The sequence below is a fragment of the Anarrhichthys ocellatus genome, unplaced genomic scaffold (genome assembly GCF_004355925.1).
Source record: "Anarrhichthys ocellatus isolate YVR2014 unplaced genomic scaffold, GSC_Weel_1.0 scaffold32, whole genome shotgun sequence".
Classification (NCBI taxonomy): domain Eukaryota; kingdom Metazoa; phylum Chordata; class Actinopteri; order Perciformes; family Anarhichadidae; genus Anarrhichthys; species Anarrhichthys ocellatus.
The window spans coordinates 325988-348048 of NW_022280062.1; the positions used below are offsets into that span (position 1 = coordinate 325988).

Sequence of the window (22061 nt, forward strand, 5' to 3'; positions counted from 1 at the left end):
AAACTGAGGACAACTTCGACTGTGGCACTGGAATTTTAATCAGGCTCATATACAGGATCTCTCCTCTCTGTATAGGAGGACTAAATCATCCTTCGTTTCTGTTGCCACAGGCCTGTTAAACTCGTCCTATTATTTGGGTGGATGGGTGGATGGATGGATGGACGGGCGGAGGGATGAGTAGATGGACGGATGAATAGACAGAAGGATGGAATATGGATGGATGGATGAATAGACAGATGAATGCATGGATGGATGAATAGACAGATGAATGCATGGATGGATGAATAGACGGATGAATAGACAGATGGATGGATGGATGGATGAATAGACAGATGGATGGATTGTGCGACTGTGGCTAAGTGGATAGCAGGGCTGTCCTTCAATCAGAGGGTTGGCAGTTCGATCCCCGGCTCCGCTAGTCGCATGTCGATGTGTCCTTGAGCAAGACACTTAACCCCAAAATTGCTCCCGTAGCTGTGCCTACGGTGTAGAAATGTGATAGAATCTGAAATGTAATGTAATGTAATGGAGGATGGATGGATGGACAGATGGATTGATGGAATATGGATGGATGGATGGAATATGGATGGATGGATGAATAGACAGACGGATGGAACATGGATGGATGGATGAATAGACAGATGGAGGATGGATGGATAGATAGATGGGTGTATGAATGGGCGGATGGATAGATTGACAGATGGATGGAATATGGATATATAGCTAGATACTGTTGTCTGTGGCTGTTTTCTTAGTTTGGGCAATTTCTTCACACACAAAACCAAGTCCATCAAAAAATAAATAGAAGGCTTTCTGAGTCTTGTGTCGAAACATTTCACTTGAGTTGCACTAAGCACCGACCTCAACCCCATTCAAGACCTTTTGTGTTAAACTGAAACACCGACTGCAAACCAGGCCAGCATCAGTGCCCTCACCTCACTAACGCCTATGTGGCTGAATGAAAACAAATCCCTGCGGCCAGCATCCAAAAAAACTGCTGGAAAGCCTTCACTGAAGAGCGGAGGCTGATATGGCAACAGAATAATGCCCATGGTTGTAATATAGATAGATGGATAGATAACATTCAAATCGCTTCTAAAACAAATAACATCATTTTTTGGCCCATTGCAACTGGTTTCTCAGCATATATATATATATATATATATATATATATGACAAAAAAGACAAAGCAGTGCTTCGCTGTTTAACAAAAACACCAGATGTTGTGTCAAGAAAAAGAGAAGTGATCTCATCTAAACAACCTGCTCTGCATTGTTCAAGAGATTTTGAACAAAATGCGTGGTGAATTGTTCAGAATACCATATGTATTAAATTGACAGGCTCGTGCTGAAAAACACGATAAAACTTATTGTAGTGCCACTAAATGACAGACAGAATAATATCAGTAGTCGAGGTAGATGGTAGTAGTAAATGTGCCAGTGCTGGTGTAGAGAGGTTCTCACAGCATACAAAGGGAAAGTTGTTCGTGTTCATTGGCCCGGCAGCTCTGCAGAGGCCTGAGGATAAGCCTTAAGCCAGAGCACAGCAGATAGCCAGGGGTGAGGTGGAAGCTCAGACAATACGGTTAGGCTCTGAGGCAAGCATCCTGCTGCAATGGCAGACTACACCAGATAATGTGTCACACAGCAGCATGTTGGTGTCGCAAACAACAAGACCCTTATTCACTCCGTCAGGGGGAAGCTTCGTGGAAAGAATGAGAAACTACGGCGGGAAGAGTTAGAGAGGCACGGAGAAAGCAGAGCGAGGAGCAGAAATCTCATGAGTGGGATCTTAAGAATAGGTTAGTGAAGGTGTGATGCTGCCGGCACAGAGAATAGATCTCCATTTCTTTCTGTCCTTCCCTCTATAGGAATTGAAAAGGGGCGGCCGGATAATATAATTGGTTCCAGCAGCGGTGAATGACGCAGGGAGGGACTTAAACGTACCCCGAGAAACCTGACAGTACATGCCGGAGAAAGAAAAGAAAAAAGGAAAACAAAATAAATGCAAGTTGACAGGCAAAATGGGGGACAGTTGGGCTTAGTGGTATTACCATGACAAAGAGAAAAGAGCACAGTGTCTGCTCCCTGCGTGGAGGGTGAAGAGGTTTAAGGACAGAGCAGCAGGAGATGAGGAAGTGGCACACTGTGCTGAGCGTGCATGCTTGTATCAGCCCGAGGGTGTGTGCGTGTGAATCTGTCGCCCTGCGTCTTCCACTTTCATGTGTATGTATGTAATCATACCTCTTGCAAGGCGTAGCGCCGCGTCTGCTCTGATATTAACACTCCGCAACTAGAACATAACTAGGGAATGCTTGGCGGAGCACTTCCTCCACTTCTAACGGAGGAAATGCTTAAGTATGTTTGTTACGCGCTCACGCAGGGAGCCTTAAAGTGTTTCGGATTGAATCAGCTGCAAAATGGAGTCAACTATCAAAGACTGATAACTCCTACGGGGCCCTTCAGGCATGCAGGAGACTGATTACTCCTCTGCAGGGCAAGGAGTGACATCATCCCTGACTGGAAGCTGTTAGGAAGAGGGCGAGCAGGGAATCATGCTTCATGTACCGTCTTCGCATGCCTCAGACACGACTCTCGAGCTTCCCAGACCGGTTTGTGTCTGCACACAGTGGACTGTGACGCTTTGCATCAGCCGACCACATCAAACGGCAGAGGACAGGGTGAATCTCGCCCCATGGTAGCGCCCAATCCTGCCAGATCTAATGACACGAGCAGATCACGCTCCGGTTTACATTCTCTCTTTAAAACAACTTAAAAAAAAAAAAATTTATATTATAATTGTATAAATCTGTATCAAGTGAAGAGTTTCATTCCAAAATGAGATTTCCACAGAGCATTCAAACATTACTAACACAACAACAAGAGGATGCAACCTTTCTTTCTATTTTCAACGTGGCTTTGAAGCTTAAGTAAATCATTCGAAAATGATGTGACAGTAATTTAAAATGAAAGTCAAATGTCATTTCACACTAAGATAAAAGAATGTATGTTTGCAATTAAAAGTGGACAAGTAAACGCTTACTGGAAAAGAATATTCTGTTAAACATAATTTCAAACATAGCGTTCAGTTCTGGAAGCGATGGAGCCCTGAAACTGCAGGAAAATGCAGTAAAATTAAGTCAAAAAATTCCCCATGGAAGAACATAATATAAGCTCACAGACGCCATGCTTCTATCTTCATCACTTCATCTTCATCTAAGTGTAAGTCCACACATCTGAGACATGTTGTAGACGTGTATGATATAACGTCTCTTTTCTCTCATGATGTCAAAATAAGTAAACAAAAACATATAAGTAGCATAAGCTGGATAACTTTGTTAGCATTTGCTTGCCGGCTAGTGTTTACACAGCAATGCAGTACAAACACTGCATGCAAGCTAGCTTCAGCTAGCTGGAGAGCGGAAAAGGCTGACGCTCATGTCTGTTTAGTCACCAGTGTTTCCAGTTAAGCTAGCGAGCCACAGTACTATTAATGGCTCCACGGATCTCACACACACACACACACACACACACACACACACACACACACTTCTCTGGACGCCCATCTCATTAAATGCTTTAGAAAATTGGGAAATGCATGGGGAAAATAAAGAATATGTAAATGATTAAATATTTGAACAATTGTATGTGAGTTAAAGAAAAAATAGAAAGCTTTATTTTTTGCTCTCCATCATAATTATTATTGTGCTATGTATACCAACAATCTGTTGCTGTATTCAGTTATATTTCTGACTTGAATGAAAAACTATTTTTACGATATTTTATTAATTAAATCCAAATTCACAAATACATGTGTTGCATAATTGCAGCAGAGTGTCCGCTTGCACCGAACGACTTCTCCCTGGGTTATCTGTTATGTTAAGTATTATTATGTAAAGAGGGCTAGCTTGCCCACATCTGTTGCCTTACAGACCCTCATCATAACACTTTTTAAAAATCTAAAACTAATGGTTATCCCAAGCTGTGACACAAACAGTAACAGTCGGGTAGTTCATTTAGCCATTATGTTTGCTTGTCTGGCTCTATAGCATCAGACCCACCAACATGTGTTATTGTGTGCTGCTGGCACAGATTTCTTGTGCTGATAATTTCTACTTGTGCGGATATTCTTGCTCTGGGAATTAACGGAAACAGCAGGCCCTTCCACACCATATTGCCTCCGACAGGCAGGTTATGTTTTGCTAACCTCTTGTTTTTAAGCACCATACAGTGTGACAAAATTCACTCTCCAGCTCTAGAAACCCACAGCAAGTGATCCGCGGAAAGTAAGTCGGAACAGCAGCAGCAGCAGCAGCAGCGTGGCTCGACAGTTTTACAACAGCACTTCCCAGTTTCACTGTTTTTTGGAGACATTGTATAGAATAAACTGAGCACCGAGGGCTTTTTCTGCGCCGATTATACAGTCAACACCGAGAGTTACCAGACACCTATTACAGGAATTATGTTACTGTGAAATAGACATGCGGTGACAACATGCAGCGCTATGGATTTTTACATAGGGTCTGCACTCCGCAGCGGTTAAATAGACCACCACAGTTGTGTTAGCAAGAGACCCGACACTAATAGAAGTCAATTGGTCGGTGTTGTTGTGTTGTAGTGATCGTGTTACAGCTCCTCTTGCGGCCCAAGTGTGCTCCTTGTTGCCGTCCATGAGAGGGACGAACTAGAGGGTGGGAATTGACGTGAATGCGTTTTGTCGTTATCAACATGACGCGTAGCGCAGCAGCGTGGCACGGTGCAGCGAGACATTTAGGAACGTGGGCAGGGCGGAGGGATGACTGCGCCGAGTCCTGGGTCGCCCCAAATCATCGGTGTCAAAAGATATTTCAATCACAATTATTGCGTTTTTGTTACCGCCGTTAAAAACCGTTGTGTGATGCAATGTGATGGTGTAAATATTGCAATATAATGATGTCATAATTTGGGTATGGCTAAATTTAATAAATACAGCAAATAAAAATAAATTAAAAATGTAATTTAAAGTACATGTTTAGATGTGGATTAAAAGGCACTCCAATTGATTACACTACAGGCTTTATAGGGCAAATACATCCATCTCTCATATAATAATACAATTCTTCCTCTCAGTATTAATGCAATACAATTCTACAGCACCACAACGTACAGCCTCCAGGACAGCCATTAAATGAACATTTCTCTAACATGCATGATGGTAGTAGACTGCATTGTAACACTGCAGCTGTAAATGAGTCGTTTTTTAATATCAAAAAACATGATTTTTATGTTCCGTCTTTTTTGCTTATTTTTAGTTTGAGTGTAGATACACGGTATGTCACTAACAGACGAGCAGATGACCATCTTAATTTTCATCTAATTTAAGTTCAACTGCTATTAATACCACAGCTATATTTTTAATGGATCGTGTAGCGCAGCAACAGTAGAGGTTGAACTCTGAGCCGTCATAAGGGCTTCAAGTGTTTTAACTCTTCTACCCGAGAGAGAACAAAAGGTTATTGTGTCTATTTCTGGAAGGTTTTATTTATAATATAAATGTTAACTAGGACACAAAGGAGGCAGGCACAGAAGTAGAAGATAATTAAGCAGAGGTTAACTTTCATCTGTGGCTACAAGGAGGTTAGAGGTGAAATACGCTCACTGATTATTGAAGAAGAGACAATTCTGTGCCAAACTTTGAACACTAGTTTAGAAGCAGCTGGCAACCCTGAGCGACAGGGAGCACTCTGACTGGAGCCTATATGGAGAAAAATCTCAGATCTCACTTGTGAAAGCGATCCTAAATTTAGGTCTGGCGGCCATCGTTCACCCTGTAATCAATTTGAAATAGTCAAGCACATCCGAGCCTCTGACCAACACCTGAATGTCAAACGCTTGCTTGGCTCAGTTTGCCTCGAATGCAATTTGAGGAAAAAAAAAAAAAAAAGATTTCATCTCCTTTGAGAACTTTTTTTTTTTTTTTGCACTCACGTGACAGAAGCAGCCCCGGCATTAGTAGCAGCAATGGTCGTATTTATTAAACACACAAATGAATGCTTAACACTGCACCCGCTGCTTAGTGAGTAACATCATTACACTCCTCGGAGCAGTGTTAAATTGAACCAGCATGACTGTACATTTCTGACCATGCAGAGGAATGAATGATTCTTTTTTTCTTATTTCCCCTCCTGAGAAGAAAAAGCGCGTTCTCTCTCTCTCTATACTTAGTTTCTCTGTATTGTTGCCAATGAATGGGATTTCCATGGAGTCCAAGGTTTCTTGTATTAGAGGAGGAGAATGAATGACAGAAATGCATACATGTCAGAGCCTTTAGTTCACGCAACAAAGGAGGGAAGGTGTTTCAACACATACAGCCCGACAGTAGAAACACACACTGCTGCTGCAAAGGGACATCATACCATCATACATCTCGCTTCATATTAACACGGCGCTACTGCCTTCAGTGAAGACGGCTAGAATATTATATTAACAGGAATTCTCGTTCATTACTGCACTTCATAATTAAAGAAGAAAAATATCTTAAATAATAAGAGATATACTGAGCATATTTTGGCTCATATATGGGATTGATCTTATAAAATAAATACAGCTTTTTTGTTTTATTATTACATGACCATGTACTATAGGACGGTTACACACATTCAAACCTGTACAACCATACACTGTACTGCTGATCAGAGTTAGTATAATTCATAATTTATATTATATTATTTAATTTAAAAAGCTATAAAAAAAAAAAAATTACATTTATGCATTTAGTACATAAAAATGTTTTTGGTAAATTGTCAATCAGAGTAGCAGCAGAAAATAAAAAGATTCACATTCAATGTGTTTTCGATCTACATCTCCTATAAAAACTAAACTACTAATTGAATACTTAGCACACATTGGATATCCATAAAACAATCCTTCCAGTGCACGACTTGTTTGGGGTTTCACGTCTGATTTCGTTGAATATCGGCAGAAGATTGGCAGAGGTTTGCAATCCGGGCAACAGGATGTCGGACAAAGGGAGAAGTTGAGATGCTGCTTGGCAGGAGATTCTCCATTTCTGCTGGTATTATAGACAAATTAGATACGCTGCAGGCCTACCACCCCCCACCCCCCATGGAAATGACCCGCACAGTGTAATTTAGGAAACATGCAGTGGACGGCACAAACACTCCACCTTCTCCCGTAATCCCTCCTGCTGAAGGTTTTCAGCAGACGCTGAGCAAAACGTCTGCACGCTCAGCAACGACGTGTCTACCGAGAGCCGCCGTGGTGTTCATTGTTTCACGGAGGGTTCTTCTCTGATCCATCAAAGACATGTTTTGCAGTCCAGTTGTAATAAAGCTGGCTCTGTGAACTTTCTTATTTCATCTTTTTGAGAGATATATATTCGCTCTTATATTAACTACCATTCACCTGCCTGTTTTAAAAGTCCTGCAGAAGGAACAGCACACTGAGCAGAAGTCATTATTGTGTGGGGCTTTGTTTCATAGGAGAGAAAAGAACAGCCGAGTGGGTGCTCGGGCTAATAACAATTTCAATCCCTATAAAGCCCACACATCTGATGTGATTTAGGAAGCTGATAGAGGCTTTGGCAAGGACGCTCCAACAAAGTGTTGGAACTCTTTTTGCTCCAAAATCCCCACAGACGTAGGCAATCACCTTTCCCTCACTGTATTTATTTATGTCTTATTAATGTTTGCAGATGGCACAAATGCCAAATGACTCTGCAGGCAGTGATTTACCGCATGTAAATATAGCAAGAGAGCGATTTCCACTGCTCTGCCAACGCCTTCATCAATCAAACCTTTTATTACCGGGATGTGATAATGGGGCAAATGTGGGAATAGTTTTGTTTTTTTGGCATTTTTCCCGCTACATTTCGCTACTCTGTCCGGTGTTTTTGAGCAAATAAACATGTTCCATCCAGTTTATTTATGACTTCAATTGCAAAATTCAGACCGAGTAGACCTTGAGCATAACACACTTTTGTTGTTGTTGCTTTAAAGTACTCCAAACACCAGACTGCAAATAAATCCTTTGCATATACGGTGAACAACACAGGCCAGTGATTTACAACGCCGCAGATTCTTCTTTGCTAACGACGTTTCTTAGATCATTTCTCAAACTCAAAGGCTATTCATTAAGGTCATTAAATTCCCTTTTAAATATGTTCAGGGCGCTTTGGGAGCCCATCTGCCGCAAAGGTGTTAACCCACATTTAATTGCAATTTACAATAAATAACCACAAATTAGGTAGTAATAGAGATTTTCAGAAGCCATGTAGATGAGATTCAGAACGTGCATTTTACCACTAAAATAAGGTGCCGTTGATGACCTTCAGCTCTTTATGTAAGAATCACGTCTGCCACTCACACAACCTCCACCAGCCAATCAGAACGCTCCTCCTTTGTCTTGTGACGGTCTATGAATCCATTGTAAACAGCCCTTACAAGAGCCACAGGTATTCTGCAACAAGGCACACTTGTCTTAGTGGGCGGTTACACACACATTACCGGCCCTAATCCTCTTATTTCCTTTCCTCTCAACCTCATCAGAGGAGGTAGTATTTCTATACAACGTGCCGTCTGGCAGCTGCTGCAAGCTCTCACTTCATTTTGCGGGAGCTCCATGAACCTCAAGGTCCAGAGAAACACATATAACACATGCTGCCGAGAAATATATACAGTATCTTTTCTCCATGTGCCGCTCGTCTGCACTATAGGGTTGCATCACTAAAAAGACCGGGCTGACAGAGAATGCTTTGAAGGTTTTAGTCATACCCAAATGTGCTGTTTTTCCCTCTCGTGCGCCTCCGTCAAGGTTTCTCCCTCGTGCGTCTGGATCGGAGATGCTGGGAGAGGATCCGCTACAAAGAGAATTGCAGATCAACTTGAGCTTGACAGCAGATAAATGCAGCCGAGCACAAAGAGCCTAAACAGCGTTGCCTGCACCTCAACATTAAGTTAGAAGCACATTTCATTTCAATGTGCCAAGGACAAATTATGCTCGTGTACAACAACATTTGCAAATTTCCCTTTTTGTTTCCTTCACATTATAGCTACAATAATAACTCTTTGCTGCTTTATAACTGGGGCACATCTTTGTTACTCGCAATGATCCGGAACAGTTAGGAGAATATTGTTATGCATTCATGGACATGAATGTGAATCAGAGGCACATGGCTGTGGTTTGCAAGAACAAAGAAGGCTTTGCACAATTAAGCGACACTGAGGGTGCTGCTGTGATTGTCCTTGCCAGGCGTGATGGTTCCAGTATCTCAGAAACAGACAACCCTCCTGCGATTTCCGTGCATTGGACATTCCACAAACCCTCCAGTCAGCGGTAGCTCGGAGGGCAACAAAAAAACAGCTCATTAATGGACCGGGATCGAGGGAGGCTTTGCAGGAATCGAGCAAGTGAAAAAAAGGGGTCGACCACAAACAAGCAAACAGCAGCACAGCGCTCCATTCAGCATGATGCTGGAGACAAGCTCGAAATGTCTGTGTGGTGCTGTTTTCTCCCCCAAACACAGCTGTGTCAGTTTCTGCGACTAAAATGACATTCAGAAGCAGACTTTTTTTAAATAATCTATTTTTGCCACTTCATGTTTGTTTACTCGGAAAGAAGCGAGGACTGGCCTGCTTTCTCTCTCTCTATTCAAAACATCCTGAAAAATACCTACAATCGAAGCTTTAATGTTATTAAATAGCCTTTTATCTTTATAAATATAATTAAAGTGAGAACATAATTGGGTTTACAGCAGATATTAAGATATTTTCTGGACTAACTCAAGGCTGATCTCCAGTAAATGAAAAGTAGACGCTGTAATAAACTGCCACTGTTCCACGACTCCGGTTCCTTAACACTGAGCAGATGTTCCTGTTAGTTCAAACCACACATGTGTAAGGTCTTTGTGAATGAAACAGACATTATGAATAATGGGTGTAATATTCGTAACTCTCCCACGCAGAGTTAGTGGAATTAATACTTAGATTTGGATAATTAGACTTTAAAGGAGAAAATATGGGACTTGGCGATATTGACGCCACAATGCAGTGAATAAATACACAGGTCATGGTTTACTTTGCTCGTTAGAGTTCAACACTCACAGCTCTGTTAAAATGTGGGAAGAACAGAGGTAATGTATATATTATATATTACTCTTCTAAAACTCTTTTTTCTTTATTACTCTTTTAAAGTTAACGTTTGAAAGTGCAGTACTCTAGTCGTGTACTTAAGTACAATTTGAGGTACTGGTACTTCACTTGAGTATTTTTATACTTCTACTCCACTACATTTCATAGAGCGATATTGCACTTTTACTGCATTACATTTATTTTTAGGTACTATTGTTGTTACTTTGCAGATTCAGATTACTAATGCAAAATATAATGAAATGAATTGTGATATTATTATAGATTAAGTTATGCAGCACTATGTAAAGTTAAAATTAGCCCCACCTGCTACATTAAAGTGATGCTTACACTTTGAAAGAACCAATTATTGTATTGCAATTATATAATATATATGATTCAGACAGGGGTCATTCTGCGTATAACAACTTATTTTTCTACGTTAATACTTCTGCACTTTTACTTAAGTAGCATTTTGAATGCAGGACTTTTACTTAACAGAGTAACAGAGTATTTATACATGGTCGAGTTGTTATTTTTACCTAAATAAAAGATTGCAGTACGTCTGCCACCACTGAAATGTTAAACTCGCTTTTAAACAACTCAGAAAGACCGCTGCCTGCCAGCCACACACACACACACACACACACACACACACACACACACACACACACTCCAGTTTATGCAACTGCCAATACAACTTACAAATTACAGTGTGTGGGATAGGATGTCACTTTGAGGGAAAAAACAACTCTCTGTATTTGCCTCCGAGATGTATTTTTGTATTTTTAAAGCACTCGGTGTGTAACGGAAAGATGTACCTGTAAGCCATTAATAGTAGTTTGAAGAAAACTCTAGAAAAAAGATTTGAATAAGCAAGAAGATATGAGGTGTGAAGAACAAACTCCATAATATCCATCTCTGGTAACAGAGGCTGTTGTAGAGCACAGAACCCATCAGCTCTCCTCACAGAGGAGCGTCAGCAGCCCGCTCTGCTGCGAGCTGGATGTACTTAATGAAATAGCCGCCGTGTGAGAGGGATCTAGGCCAGAGCCGTGTTTGCCACAATTTACCCCCGCCGTGCACTCTGGGGGCTTCCTTGGAAAAACAGGTGCAATATCAGCAAAATCCCGTTCCACCTTATTGAAACCGTCGTGGAAAAATAAGCATCGATCTCGTCGTCTATGAGATTCGATCTGTAGATGTCGATAAAATCCATTCCCTCCGCGTCACGCTTTAATCACTCACATAAACAGTTTTTAATCAAATCTGCAAAACTCTAATGAATTTCCCCCCTTCAGACGCTCCACACCTCCTCTGGCCTGTTGTCTGTTTCCTGATTTCCTTTACATGTCAACATGTCCTCCTCCTCCTCCCCCTCCTCCTCGGTTCGCCTCCTTGATTCTTCTCCTGTTGCGTTTCACTCTTCCACTGCCCTCTCTTGACTACGCTGCAAATCAGTGAACTTGCTTGAAACCATTTCAAAAACTGAAAAGAATGTGATTATATGGATTTGAATCGTCTCTTTTTTTCCTCTTCTCTGCAAATAAGTGAGAAACCAAAGAAGAAGAAGATACCTGGTGCACTGAAGACATTACCAGGAAAATGAAGGGACTATTTCACAGACAAGGATTAAACTAATCCTGGTCTAATACACTGAAAAAGAGAACTTTGACTGTCTGTCTGGTGAAACCAATCCTTAAATCTCATTGAATTTAAAACGTCTGATATTTCTGTCTTGTACTCCAGCTGCCTTACACAATACGGGAGAGCGATCAGCACGAGGGCTTTATTAACAGCACAGAGATGGGTCATACAAGCCTCCATGCTGAGCTGCAGGAACACGCTTCGAGTGATTTGGGGGGAAAAAGGATTCACGATAAACAACAAACTAATTTACTGCGCATACTGTAAGGTTTGAACTTTCAACAGAATTCAATCAAAGAGCTCTCTCTCTCCCTGTCTCCTTTTAATTTGCTTAATATATTAATCTATTCCCTTTTATCTATTTTAAACGATACCAGACCTTTGCTGTATCACTGCGGTGGCGGCCTCTCCAGTTAAGTGTGATTTCTGGCACAGAAGACCGAGAATGATTCGCTCCATCATGATGTCGCCCGTCTGCTGTTCTTTAGCTTTTTAAGGCATTTAAGCGACACTTCCAGACACAGAGAGTTACAACCAAAGTAGCAGTCGTCAAACTGTCGTCTCCCTGCTCCCTCTTTTCTTTTTACACTGAAAATATTTCCACAGGCAACCAGGATGTAACAATTGGGTTAATTATTAATGGTTACATGATCTCAAATGCATTTTGTTTTGCTCCCGAAACACAGCTGACTGTGTGTGTGTGTGCGTGGCTGATGTTGAGTCGGGCAGTGTGTAAAATATTTAGGTGTACAAGCCCTTTACAATCTCAAGAGCTCTGCACAGGATGCTGCAGTCGATATCACGGCGCAGGAATTATCAATGATGACCGCCGCGCTGCATAGTGAAAGACGCTTGCATTACAGCCATTAGCCAGAGCCGAGCCGGCGACTCTGAGCTCCTCTGTACTCGAATCAAGTGTTGGATTGTTTGATGAGAGAACATTGCCCCCTGCTGATTCCCTTTTGTACTCGTTCAGAGGCCTCCAGCAGCCAGTGACTGACAGGACACATGCGGGATGGGGGTCACTGAGATGCTGCAGAGCGATCACTCTTCACTCTACTCTCGTGTCACAGCTCTGTAGTCGTTTGTCATGTGGGTTTCATCTGCAGCAGCAGATGTGTCGTGGACATGCTGCTGACATGGGACTGGGCTCTCTGAACACCAAAGAAATCAAACAGAATATGAAGTTTGAGAGGAAATATTCACTCATATCCTAAATACATATTCATGACATAATAAAAAAAACCTACTAATTGATTTAGTGCATCCTTATTCTCACTGCAGCATTAAAGGCTCCGGACATCTGAGATATGTCTCTGTGGCGTTAAAGGTGCAGTGTGTGCTGTTTGGCGACATCTAGCAGTGAGGGTGCAGATTGCAACAAATTGACATTTGTCCCGCGTGTGAAGCGTGGAGGAGAACTACCGACGCAAAAGGAGCGCGGTTGAGTCGGTGTTCGGTTTGTCCGTTCTGGGATTCTTTAGAAAAATGGCGGCCGGCTCCATGACGGCAACCGGCTCCGTATGTGGATACGAACAACTCACTCTGTGAAAACACGCCTATTATTATCATATTGATTTGAATGCTACACAATGATTCTTTAAATATTCATGACTAAATATGCAACAATCACATGTTTTGGAGAAATTCGTCAGCGTACAAAGAGAAGTGGCTACAGCGCCGATGAACCTTAATTATCACGTGATCTGTAGAAAACGAGGCATCTCTTCGGGATCAATCATCTCATTATCTTCAGAAATCTGCCTTTTCTTTTCTGAATTGACATAGATTTCATTAATTCATTAAACTTGCTCAAATGAGTCAAATTCAGATGAAAATACCCAGAACTCCCGGCAGTCTTTCGCATCACTAACCTCCCAGCAGCCTCGTTGTCGGGCTCATTCACATGAAGGAAGGAAAATAACTCTGGATTAAGCTATAAGTGCATTTTACAACTTTTAGGACTCAATAATTTAAATAACTGCTGTTCAAGGGTTTGTAAAAATGCTGAGCTACAGACGTTTGACTGATAGACTATAGTTCATTCTCAGCTAAAGGGAAATATGAGAATGTTGAAATAATTCTTCCAGGACAACACAAGACTTTCCAAGACATTTTACTTTTCCTCTCATTTTAATGCGTTTTCAATGCCTGGAAAATTGGTCAACTGTTTTTGAGGTCGTCAAGAACGCGAAACAAAAATGCCAAATGTTACCTTGTTGAAGCTTGTCTTGCATGATAGTTACCTGAATGTCTTTAAAAGGTGTAGATATGCTTTTCAGCATCATTTAACAAACACCATTACCCAAAAGCCCGAGAGGTTTGTCACGGCCCGACAGTAGACAGTTCATGGGCCGAAGCTGCTCAGACCGGATAAACAAGAAAGTAGAAAAATGAGCGTAGAAGAGGATGACTTTCATGGACACAGATGAAACCGATGAAGCAAGAATACCTGCACTGCTGCACTTGTAGTTTTTTTTGTCATGGGAGCTGTAGTTTCTGCTGTGATCACAAAGCAAATGTTGTTTAACTCAAAATCACAAAAGGTGTCAATTTCTTTTAGCAACGGCTTTAGTTGATGGCATTTTGTCATAGAATATGGACAATAGACCTAGACAGAAGCTAGAGGAACACAGGTTTGCCCACATGTGATGTCATGACTTCGGCTCTTTATAACGGTTCTAACTTTGGCATAAATCTGTGTGTTCGTGTGCATGCGACCCCATTCCTCAGAGCAAGAAAGTGATTACCAAAATGTGTTTTGCGAGCCTTTAATAACAATAAGCAACGAAAGCTAAGCAAATAAAAAAAGCGATGAAGAGATGAAGTTCATAAGTTCAAGCATGTGTCAGCGTTTTAAAAAACTATACCGTTCCATGTCATCTGCCAGCTTCATGATGAAACGTTCTTGTACTAGTAGAGCCATCCAACATAATGGTTTAAATATTTTCAAAAATTTTAAATGAGAGAAATTGTTATTCTAAGCGCGTCCCCACCTCCAACTGATGATGATCTGTATTCACACGGCCTGCCGTGTCAGATGAAAGCCTTCAATTAGCAGTCAATTCTATTCAGCACTTCCTGTCATGCCACCGCTATCTACATCCTCTGAAAGCACCCGAGACGGCTCCCCGTCCGACGGTTACAGAAATCACTCCTGGGGAGGATGTGAGGAGTCCCGCTGTGAACAAAGTGTGAAAACAAGTGTTTTGTAGGAATCAGTGGTTGGCTTCTAACGCCTGACGCTCCCTACCTCGTGCGCTGAAGATGTGAGGAGCCAGGAGTTGAAGTGTCGTCCTTTCAGTCTTAACCCGGGATGAAAAGCAGAGACTCCAGTGGAGAGATGAAACACATCTGATGCTTTGATTCGTGGCCTCATGCTGGTGGGGGTTTTCACGGGCCCTCAGCGGGATGCTTGTCCACCTCACCAGGTGTTCTCAGTGAAGACCGGCCTCTCATTGGATTTCGCTCTGCTACCTACACATCGTAAATGCGTTCAAAACAATACGGTGCAGCTGCCTCCCAGTTTAATGCACCCATCCGCCTGACTATTACAATATCAGCTTTGTATAGTTGTGTGGGTGGCATCGTGCTATTATTGTGAAATGACAAGCATTGGCTTGGGAAAGTCTTTTCTGAAGATAATAAAACATCAGCAGTAGGTCCTCGTCTCTTGCAACTCAATAACCAAATTCATACTGAGATGCTGAGGAGCATCCCGGTTCCTTTGTGAGCTAGTAAACTGGTCCAGTGTGGAGATTCCCATTCAGTGTGATTATTAATAGTATTGTGCTGCAGTAGTATGGGGCGGCCGGGCACATAAAGGAACATATTTTCAAAGCCAACAGCAGGCCAGTGGGAGTCTGTCTTCAATGAGAAAGAGCTAAAGGCCAGTCTGCAGAGAGCCTGCCTCCACTCAGTCCATGTGTCTTGCTGGGTCGGCCCAATAGCGCTCCGGGGTCAGCCGGACCCCCGCTGGAGGAGCAGAATCGAAACAAAAAAAATGAAATCCTGTTTCGTAGAATGTGGTGCTTTCATGAAAATATTATGTAAAACACACAGACACAAAAATGACCTGAAGGGATAACATGTAGACAGAACAATACGCAAGCTACAAATATGCAAACTAGAGCTACAAAAAATCTGTCAAATCATCAATGCACAAAACATTACAGCGATTTTGATCATTTATTCATTCGTTTGTTTTGTTTATCAGGGAAGAATGCCAAACATTTTCAAAAGAGATCACTTGCTGCTTTTTTCTCTGATTTAAAAAGGTAAAGATGACATAACCTACTTTTCTTTGAGACCATTTAACTCGACTTTTAAATTAAAGCCTCATGATTCACCTTGCTGTTCTAATTAGCAGAAGAACAGCTTAGTTCAAAAATGTAAAACACACTATAAAGAAGTGTGAGACCCCCCAAAAAAGGGAAATGAAAGTCAAATAAATTCACTTTCAAAGGGGACATAAGATAAAAATTGACATGGGTACCGACTATAGCTTGGAACTAGCTATTGGGCACCAGACCGATTTTTAACAAGCATGGCCAAGTTAATATACAGCTTTTATCGCATTGTTTCACATAACATGAGTAACTATTTTTACAAGTTGCACACCAGGAGCCCTTCTCATTGTCTTTAGCTAGTTAAGAACATTTCCACTAATATATTCATATCCAATTTTCTGCTTTTTGCTAATTCGACTTACTTAAATTGCTCTTGACTTTCAGCATCGATGTGCACGGTCTGTCGGGGGCTGGTGGTGTCGCGCTCTGTGTCGCTACCTTGACGGCACAGAGAACCGGAAGTTGTAGCTGCCCGCTGCACCAATCAGCTGAGAGGTTACTCGGACGCCCCGCCCAAACAATACAGGCAGCAGGACAGATTTCTGGAAACACACTGCCGCATATTATGATTTTACGATAGACGGATTTTATTAATCTACTGTAATACTTCAAGTAGTGTTTTTCAAATCGAGCGACGTTGAGGTATTTTAAAACCTCACTGAGACGATGTGATACTTCCGGACAGCACAGTAACGATAGTCAGTCCGTGTTAGCTACCGTTAGCAATCAGATGCTAATCGAGTTACCTAACCCGTGTGACAACCCATCAACTGGTATAAAAAGTTGTTTTTCATAAGCTTTTTGAGACGGTAACGTGATGCCAATCAGCTGTTGAACAACCAACTGACAAAGTCCGATGTGTTTGTTGGCAACGTTGCGTGGTTTAAAATTAAAGCTAGCCAAAGAACACTGAGTTAGCTTAGCTGCTACAATAAACGACAACATCCACCAAACTGGACAAAACTTTGGAATTTGTGGGGTTTAAATCGGGCTCGGCGGGTTCGCTGACCCCTCAGAAGAAGATGAAGAAGCGGAAGGAGCTGAACGCCTTGATCGGACTCGGAGACAGCAAGAGGAAGAAGACCAAGAAGGGGACAGGTCACCGGCTCCTCCGCACCGAGCCGCCGGACTCCGAGTCCGAGTCCAGCTCGGACGACGACCAGTTCAACAACATGAGCAGCAGCGCGAGCACTGTGAAGTGAGTGGTGATCAGTTTAAAGACGTTTGTTGTGCTCTTAGAGGTACGAAGGGGTGTGTTTTTACTCATTGACGTCATTAATGTGCTGAAGAATTACAATAAAGTCGTTCATCTTGAATTTTGTTTTTCAGAGTCGAATGACACTTCCTGCACACGAAGAACTTGTTCAGCCTTTTTATTTGTGAAGCTTGATATCAGCCAAATACAGAAATAATCAACACTACGTTCAGCATGATTATTGATATGATATATTCCACCAGTATATACATAATAAGACACCATTATTTACCAGTGATCCTCATAATTCCCACGACACAGAACGCAGTCTTCTTAAAATACCTCCTTCATTAATAATGAAGGCGGCTGCAGATGTAATGTCTAACATTACCTTGTCGCTTCTCTTCACAGAAGAAGCTACACGCAGTGCTGCACCGTGTGCTACCCCTTGTTTCTGTTCATCGTACTGGCCGCCTGCGTCATGGCCTGTGCTGGACTCATATGGATGCAGATTGCGCTGAAAGAAGATCTGGACTCACTGAAAGAAAAGCTGCATAGCAGTAAGACTCACCTTCACACACAGTTACCTTGTGACGGGTCATAAAAAACTGACTGCACCAACACTTAAACATTTTATATCCCCGTTGCTCGTGCGTTCCTTGGTCTTTATCGCTGCTTTTTAACTTACTGTAATGCTTTTCATCACAGTGGAATCCAGTCAGAAGGTGTCATCGAGTGAAATACCAAAACTAAGTGAGGACCTGAAAAACAAGGACAGGAAGCTCGAGGACATTGAAAACGGGGACAAGGGGTTGAGCAAGCTCTGGTCGAACCTCACAGAAATGAACAGAAAGGTCAGTTGGTTTGAAGCTACCATAGCATTCATATTGTCACACACACACACACACACACACTCCAGAGCTCATGACAAAGTGGTGGAGAACATCTAGACTTGCAGCAGTTGGCCGTACTTTAATTAACGTTAATGCTGCACAAGTTTTCTTTGGAAGTAGCTAAGTAGAATGCTGATTCTGTTGTAAGAGGTGTAACTGAATATTCTGTGTCGTTTCCCTCCTGCAGATCAGTTTGCTGGATTCTGCAGTGAACCATTTAAAGACCAACTTGAAGTCAGCCGCTGACTTGGTCAGCCTCCCCACGACAGTGGAAGAGCTTCAAAAGGTAAAGACGCAGCCGAATGGAATAAAAGGAGAAATGTGGTGGAGAATCTTTTGATATTTGTTGTTGTGATTGTTGTGCATTCAAAACGTGTTTTTCTCTTCCAGAGTGTTGCTACTATTGGCAGCACACTGACAAGTGTGCAGCACGATGTGAAGACTATGCAGGCTGCGCTCGAAAACCAGAAGAAAGAGGAAGAGTTGAAGAAGACAATGGTAAACTCAACACTTGTTTTTACAGCTGATTTGGTCCGATTTAATAGTCTGTCAGAGTTTTCAAACCTAAACATCTCTTCCATGCTTACGTTGGGATTATTGTGTAGGCTTTCACTTGCACAAGTTCCACATTTGTTTGTTATATATTGACTTTTATTTTGTAAGTACATTCAATCATCTATTTTTATCTCGGAATGAATCAACACTGTTGTCTCACATTAACGGGGATGATGAATGTTTGCAATGAGAAGCAGACTCGTCAAAGAGAATCGCTTTACCTTTCAAACTGTACGTTAAAGAGTTAAGATGTCAGGGCAGTGTTTTGGGCAGATGGCGATCATCACAGAGGAACCTGAAGCTGTGTTCCTTTTAAATAGAGTACACGACTGCAAGCGCTTTTCTCCAAAGATGTTTCATGAGTCAAAGTTATATTTCACTTATTTTGTTTGCTGGCATGTCTTTATTTATTTACATCGCTACGCTCCCTGCAAATATGGCTGGAGGCCTTTTTTCTCATTTATTATTAATGCGTGAACGTATGTTGAGCGGTGTTTATAACATGAGCTAACGGTACATTTTGCTCAAGTGAAAAGGTTGACTAACATGGCGTGCTAACGTCCCACTCCTCAGTTCCTAGCTGTAGTGTTGCGTCTGCATATTTGTTACACTCAGAATTGAGACAAATTCACTTAAATATGGCCAAAATGATTGTGTTGATGAAATAAATGTTGGCTGAGCCTCTCAACTGCGGCACGAACACAAACCAGAAGCCGCTGCTCGATTCATTAGTCTATTCGTTTCCCCTCACGTTACTGAATGTTTCTGCACTTCTCGTCAGGCTCACATTGACGGAGCCGTCGGGTTAAGAAGGTCCCGTCACTTCATGGATCCATGCGTTGGCTTTTCATTCATAATTCATGAAACAAGTGCCAATCTATTTTGGGAGCTGGAATGCTTTAGTTCGCTGCGTGAAACTAGGTCAAATATCTGAGACATCTGCAGGATGTCAAAGAGAGGAACGGCAAATAATGTGATGAATTACTCGCTGGCTGAGATCTCCGTAGTCCTGTAACTTTGGACTGATTGGATGCCTACAAGTCAAATCTCATCGAACAGTAAACTGCAGGTTGCTTTACATGGATTGCTTGTTTTCTTTCACAGGACATCACAGAGCTGAGGAAAGCTGCGAGTGAGGCGAACAAGACAGAGGAGCTGCGTCACACACAGACTGACGAGCACGTCCACGTCCTCCTCTCTACGGTGGCAGAACTCCAGCAGAGAGTGTCGTCATTAGAGAACGACTCAAAGAGAAGCGTGAGTCATGTGCCGCTTCACGCTGTATTACAGGTAGCCACGGCTGGGAATCACTTAACGCATTTTTACATTTCATCTCTTCATCTGCTTCACAGTCAAAGAACGATGACGCAGCAGGAATCACCAGTGAAAGTCCAGCAACCGATGCGGCGAAAGAAGCGAGTACAACCAAAGCAACACCGGGGGATGTGCAAGGTAGAGTGTGCGATAAAGCACTTTATGACGGCGTGTTTCTTTGCCCCGTGTCCCATTTAAATATGATTTTTCTGCTTTATTCTCACAGAGGTATCCACACCACTGACAGAACCTCAGACAAGCAGACGCCCACGCTTCGTAACACCAAACCGCTCTAAGAGAAACGCTGAGACGGCATGCCCGAAGAGGGTGTTCCTGCCTGGAGTCAGTTCTCTGAAAGGTGCACATTACCGATCCCGTTTTATGTGTCAGCATTCATTAAAGGAACAGTGTAACATTGGGAAAATACATATATTTGCTTCCTTGCCGACATCGAAACAGCTGTCGTCTTCCAGTGAATGCAAGGCATTTCGAGAGCATTGCCCTCATAGACGAACCGGGTTTTGCATGTTTCTAAATAAAACTTTTCTTTTCAGACTTGGAGGACATCTTCCAGCAGGAAGGTGTTGGACGCGACTCTCCCGGATTGGACTACCGCGGCCTGAGGAGAGTGTTTAAAAAGCCGCATCCCAACGCTCGCACCATGGAATGTTTCGACAAAGACGGAGACCAGAGGTTCTCCCTGATGGAGCTGGGAGCTGCTGTGGGTTTGTGAGCAGACCGTCACTGACGGCAGTGAACAGTCTTTGAACACCCAGCGGGGTTCTGGGAGTTTGAAGTTCCCGACCCGTTTTCTGTAATTGCTGCACTTTTGTGAACCGAGTATTTATCATACCGATTGTGGAACAGTGGCGCTGGCATGCCCCATACTCACTCACTCAACCCCCCTCCTCCTCCTCCTCGGTCTATTTCAACACATCATCCACAAAACATGCGCTTCAAATTTTTAAATTCATCCAATTCAACCTGTGTGCAGAATAGTCCGCTCTTATTTTAGCTCATTCCGTGGTTTACATGAAATAAACCGTGGGAAGTGTGAATTATTTTGAATCCCATTTTCCACCCTCAGTTCTCAGACTTGCTGTTTTTCCTGCACATTTTATTGAATTTTGTTCTATTTTGTTTCCAGTTTGTCACATCTTGATGTCACATGTTTGTGTATTTAGCTTCTCTGGAGGCTAAATGTCTCGTTCCCCAGCCATCAACATCTGGAACAACTCCATGAACTGTATTTATAGAACCTGAGATAGAATTTTAGGAACGTTTACAAATTATTACTAGAAACAGTTTTTTGTGAGTGGTTTGTTTTTAGTCAGACTCCTAACTTAACTGAAACACATAATTGAGCATAAAGAGTGAGGATTTCTATCAGCTCTTCTCTCGGCTGACGTTTCAGATTTCTTTCTGCTCAGTGTTTCTCTCTTATTTTCAGTTAGTTGCTACATTCTGATTGTTTGGTTTCTGTACATTTTAGCTTTTTGCAGCTTTCCGTTCTACACGTTTTGAAGGGCTATGAACACTTTGAATCATTGTGAGGGTTTTGAAGATGTAACTCATGAGGCATATGTAGCAATAACAAAATGACGTAGGTATTACTTGTTTAGAATTGCAGTAGACAAACGATGTGTAACAGGTAGTACAAGAAGCACTGACCATCAATCTCCACTTGATTTATTTTATTCCATTTTTAATAATGGGCTTAATAATGGTGTATTTACATAACAGATTTGTCATACTCAAACATTGTTGTACTCTGTAAAAATGGTTTAAATGTATTCTCAGAAAGTATCTTGTGAAGGGGGGGGGGGGGGGGGGGGGGGGGTGGTAAAAAAAAATCTTTACGGTCTTAATCTTACCATTGTAAATTTTTTAAATAATTGCGTTGTAATTTGCATGTTGCTTATAACGTAACATGAACACATTATTTATATAAAGTTAACAGTTTTTGCAGGACAATGTAACAGCTT

At 42.1% G+C, this 22061-nt stretch overlaps 2 protein-coding genes across 3 annotated transcripts in view; one reads left to right on the forward strand and one right to left on the reverse strand.

The window, feature by feature from the left end:
• Nucleotides 1–16652, reverse strand: part of adgrl2b.1 (adhesion G protein-coupled receptor L2b, tandem duplicate 1) — a 122337-nt gene extending 105685 nt beyond the window's left edge. Inside the window, exons 1-2 of one of the 2 annotated variants that reach the window (XM_031865196.1) lie at nt 16482–16652; nt 15024–15745 (exon numbers count right to left, since the gene is read on the reverse strand). The gene's annotated coding sequence lies outside the window, so the exon portion shown is untranslated. Of the gene's footprint in view, nt 1–15023 lie in introns of both variants that reach the window. The other variant, XM_031865197.1, reaches the window with a different exon arrangement.
• On the forward strand, nt 16611–22057 carry efcab14 (EF-hand calcium binding domain 14). Its single transcript, XM_031865215.1, has 9 exons — nt 16611–17317; nt 17726–17874; nt 18023–18168; nt 18395–18493; nt 18598–18705; nt 19867–20019; nt 20115–20214; nt 20303–20434; nt 20631–22057. Exons 1-9 carry the CDS (start codon nt 17142–17144, stop codon nt 20807–20809), a joined length of 1242 nt encoding a protein of 413 aa, XP_031721075.1. The 5' UTR covers nt 16611–17141; the 3' UTR covers nt 20810–22057.
• The last annotated feature ends 4 nt before the right edge of the window (nt 22058–22061 follow it).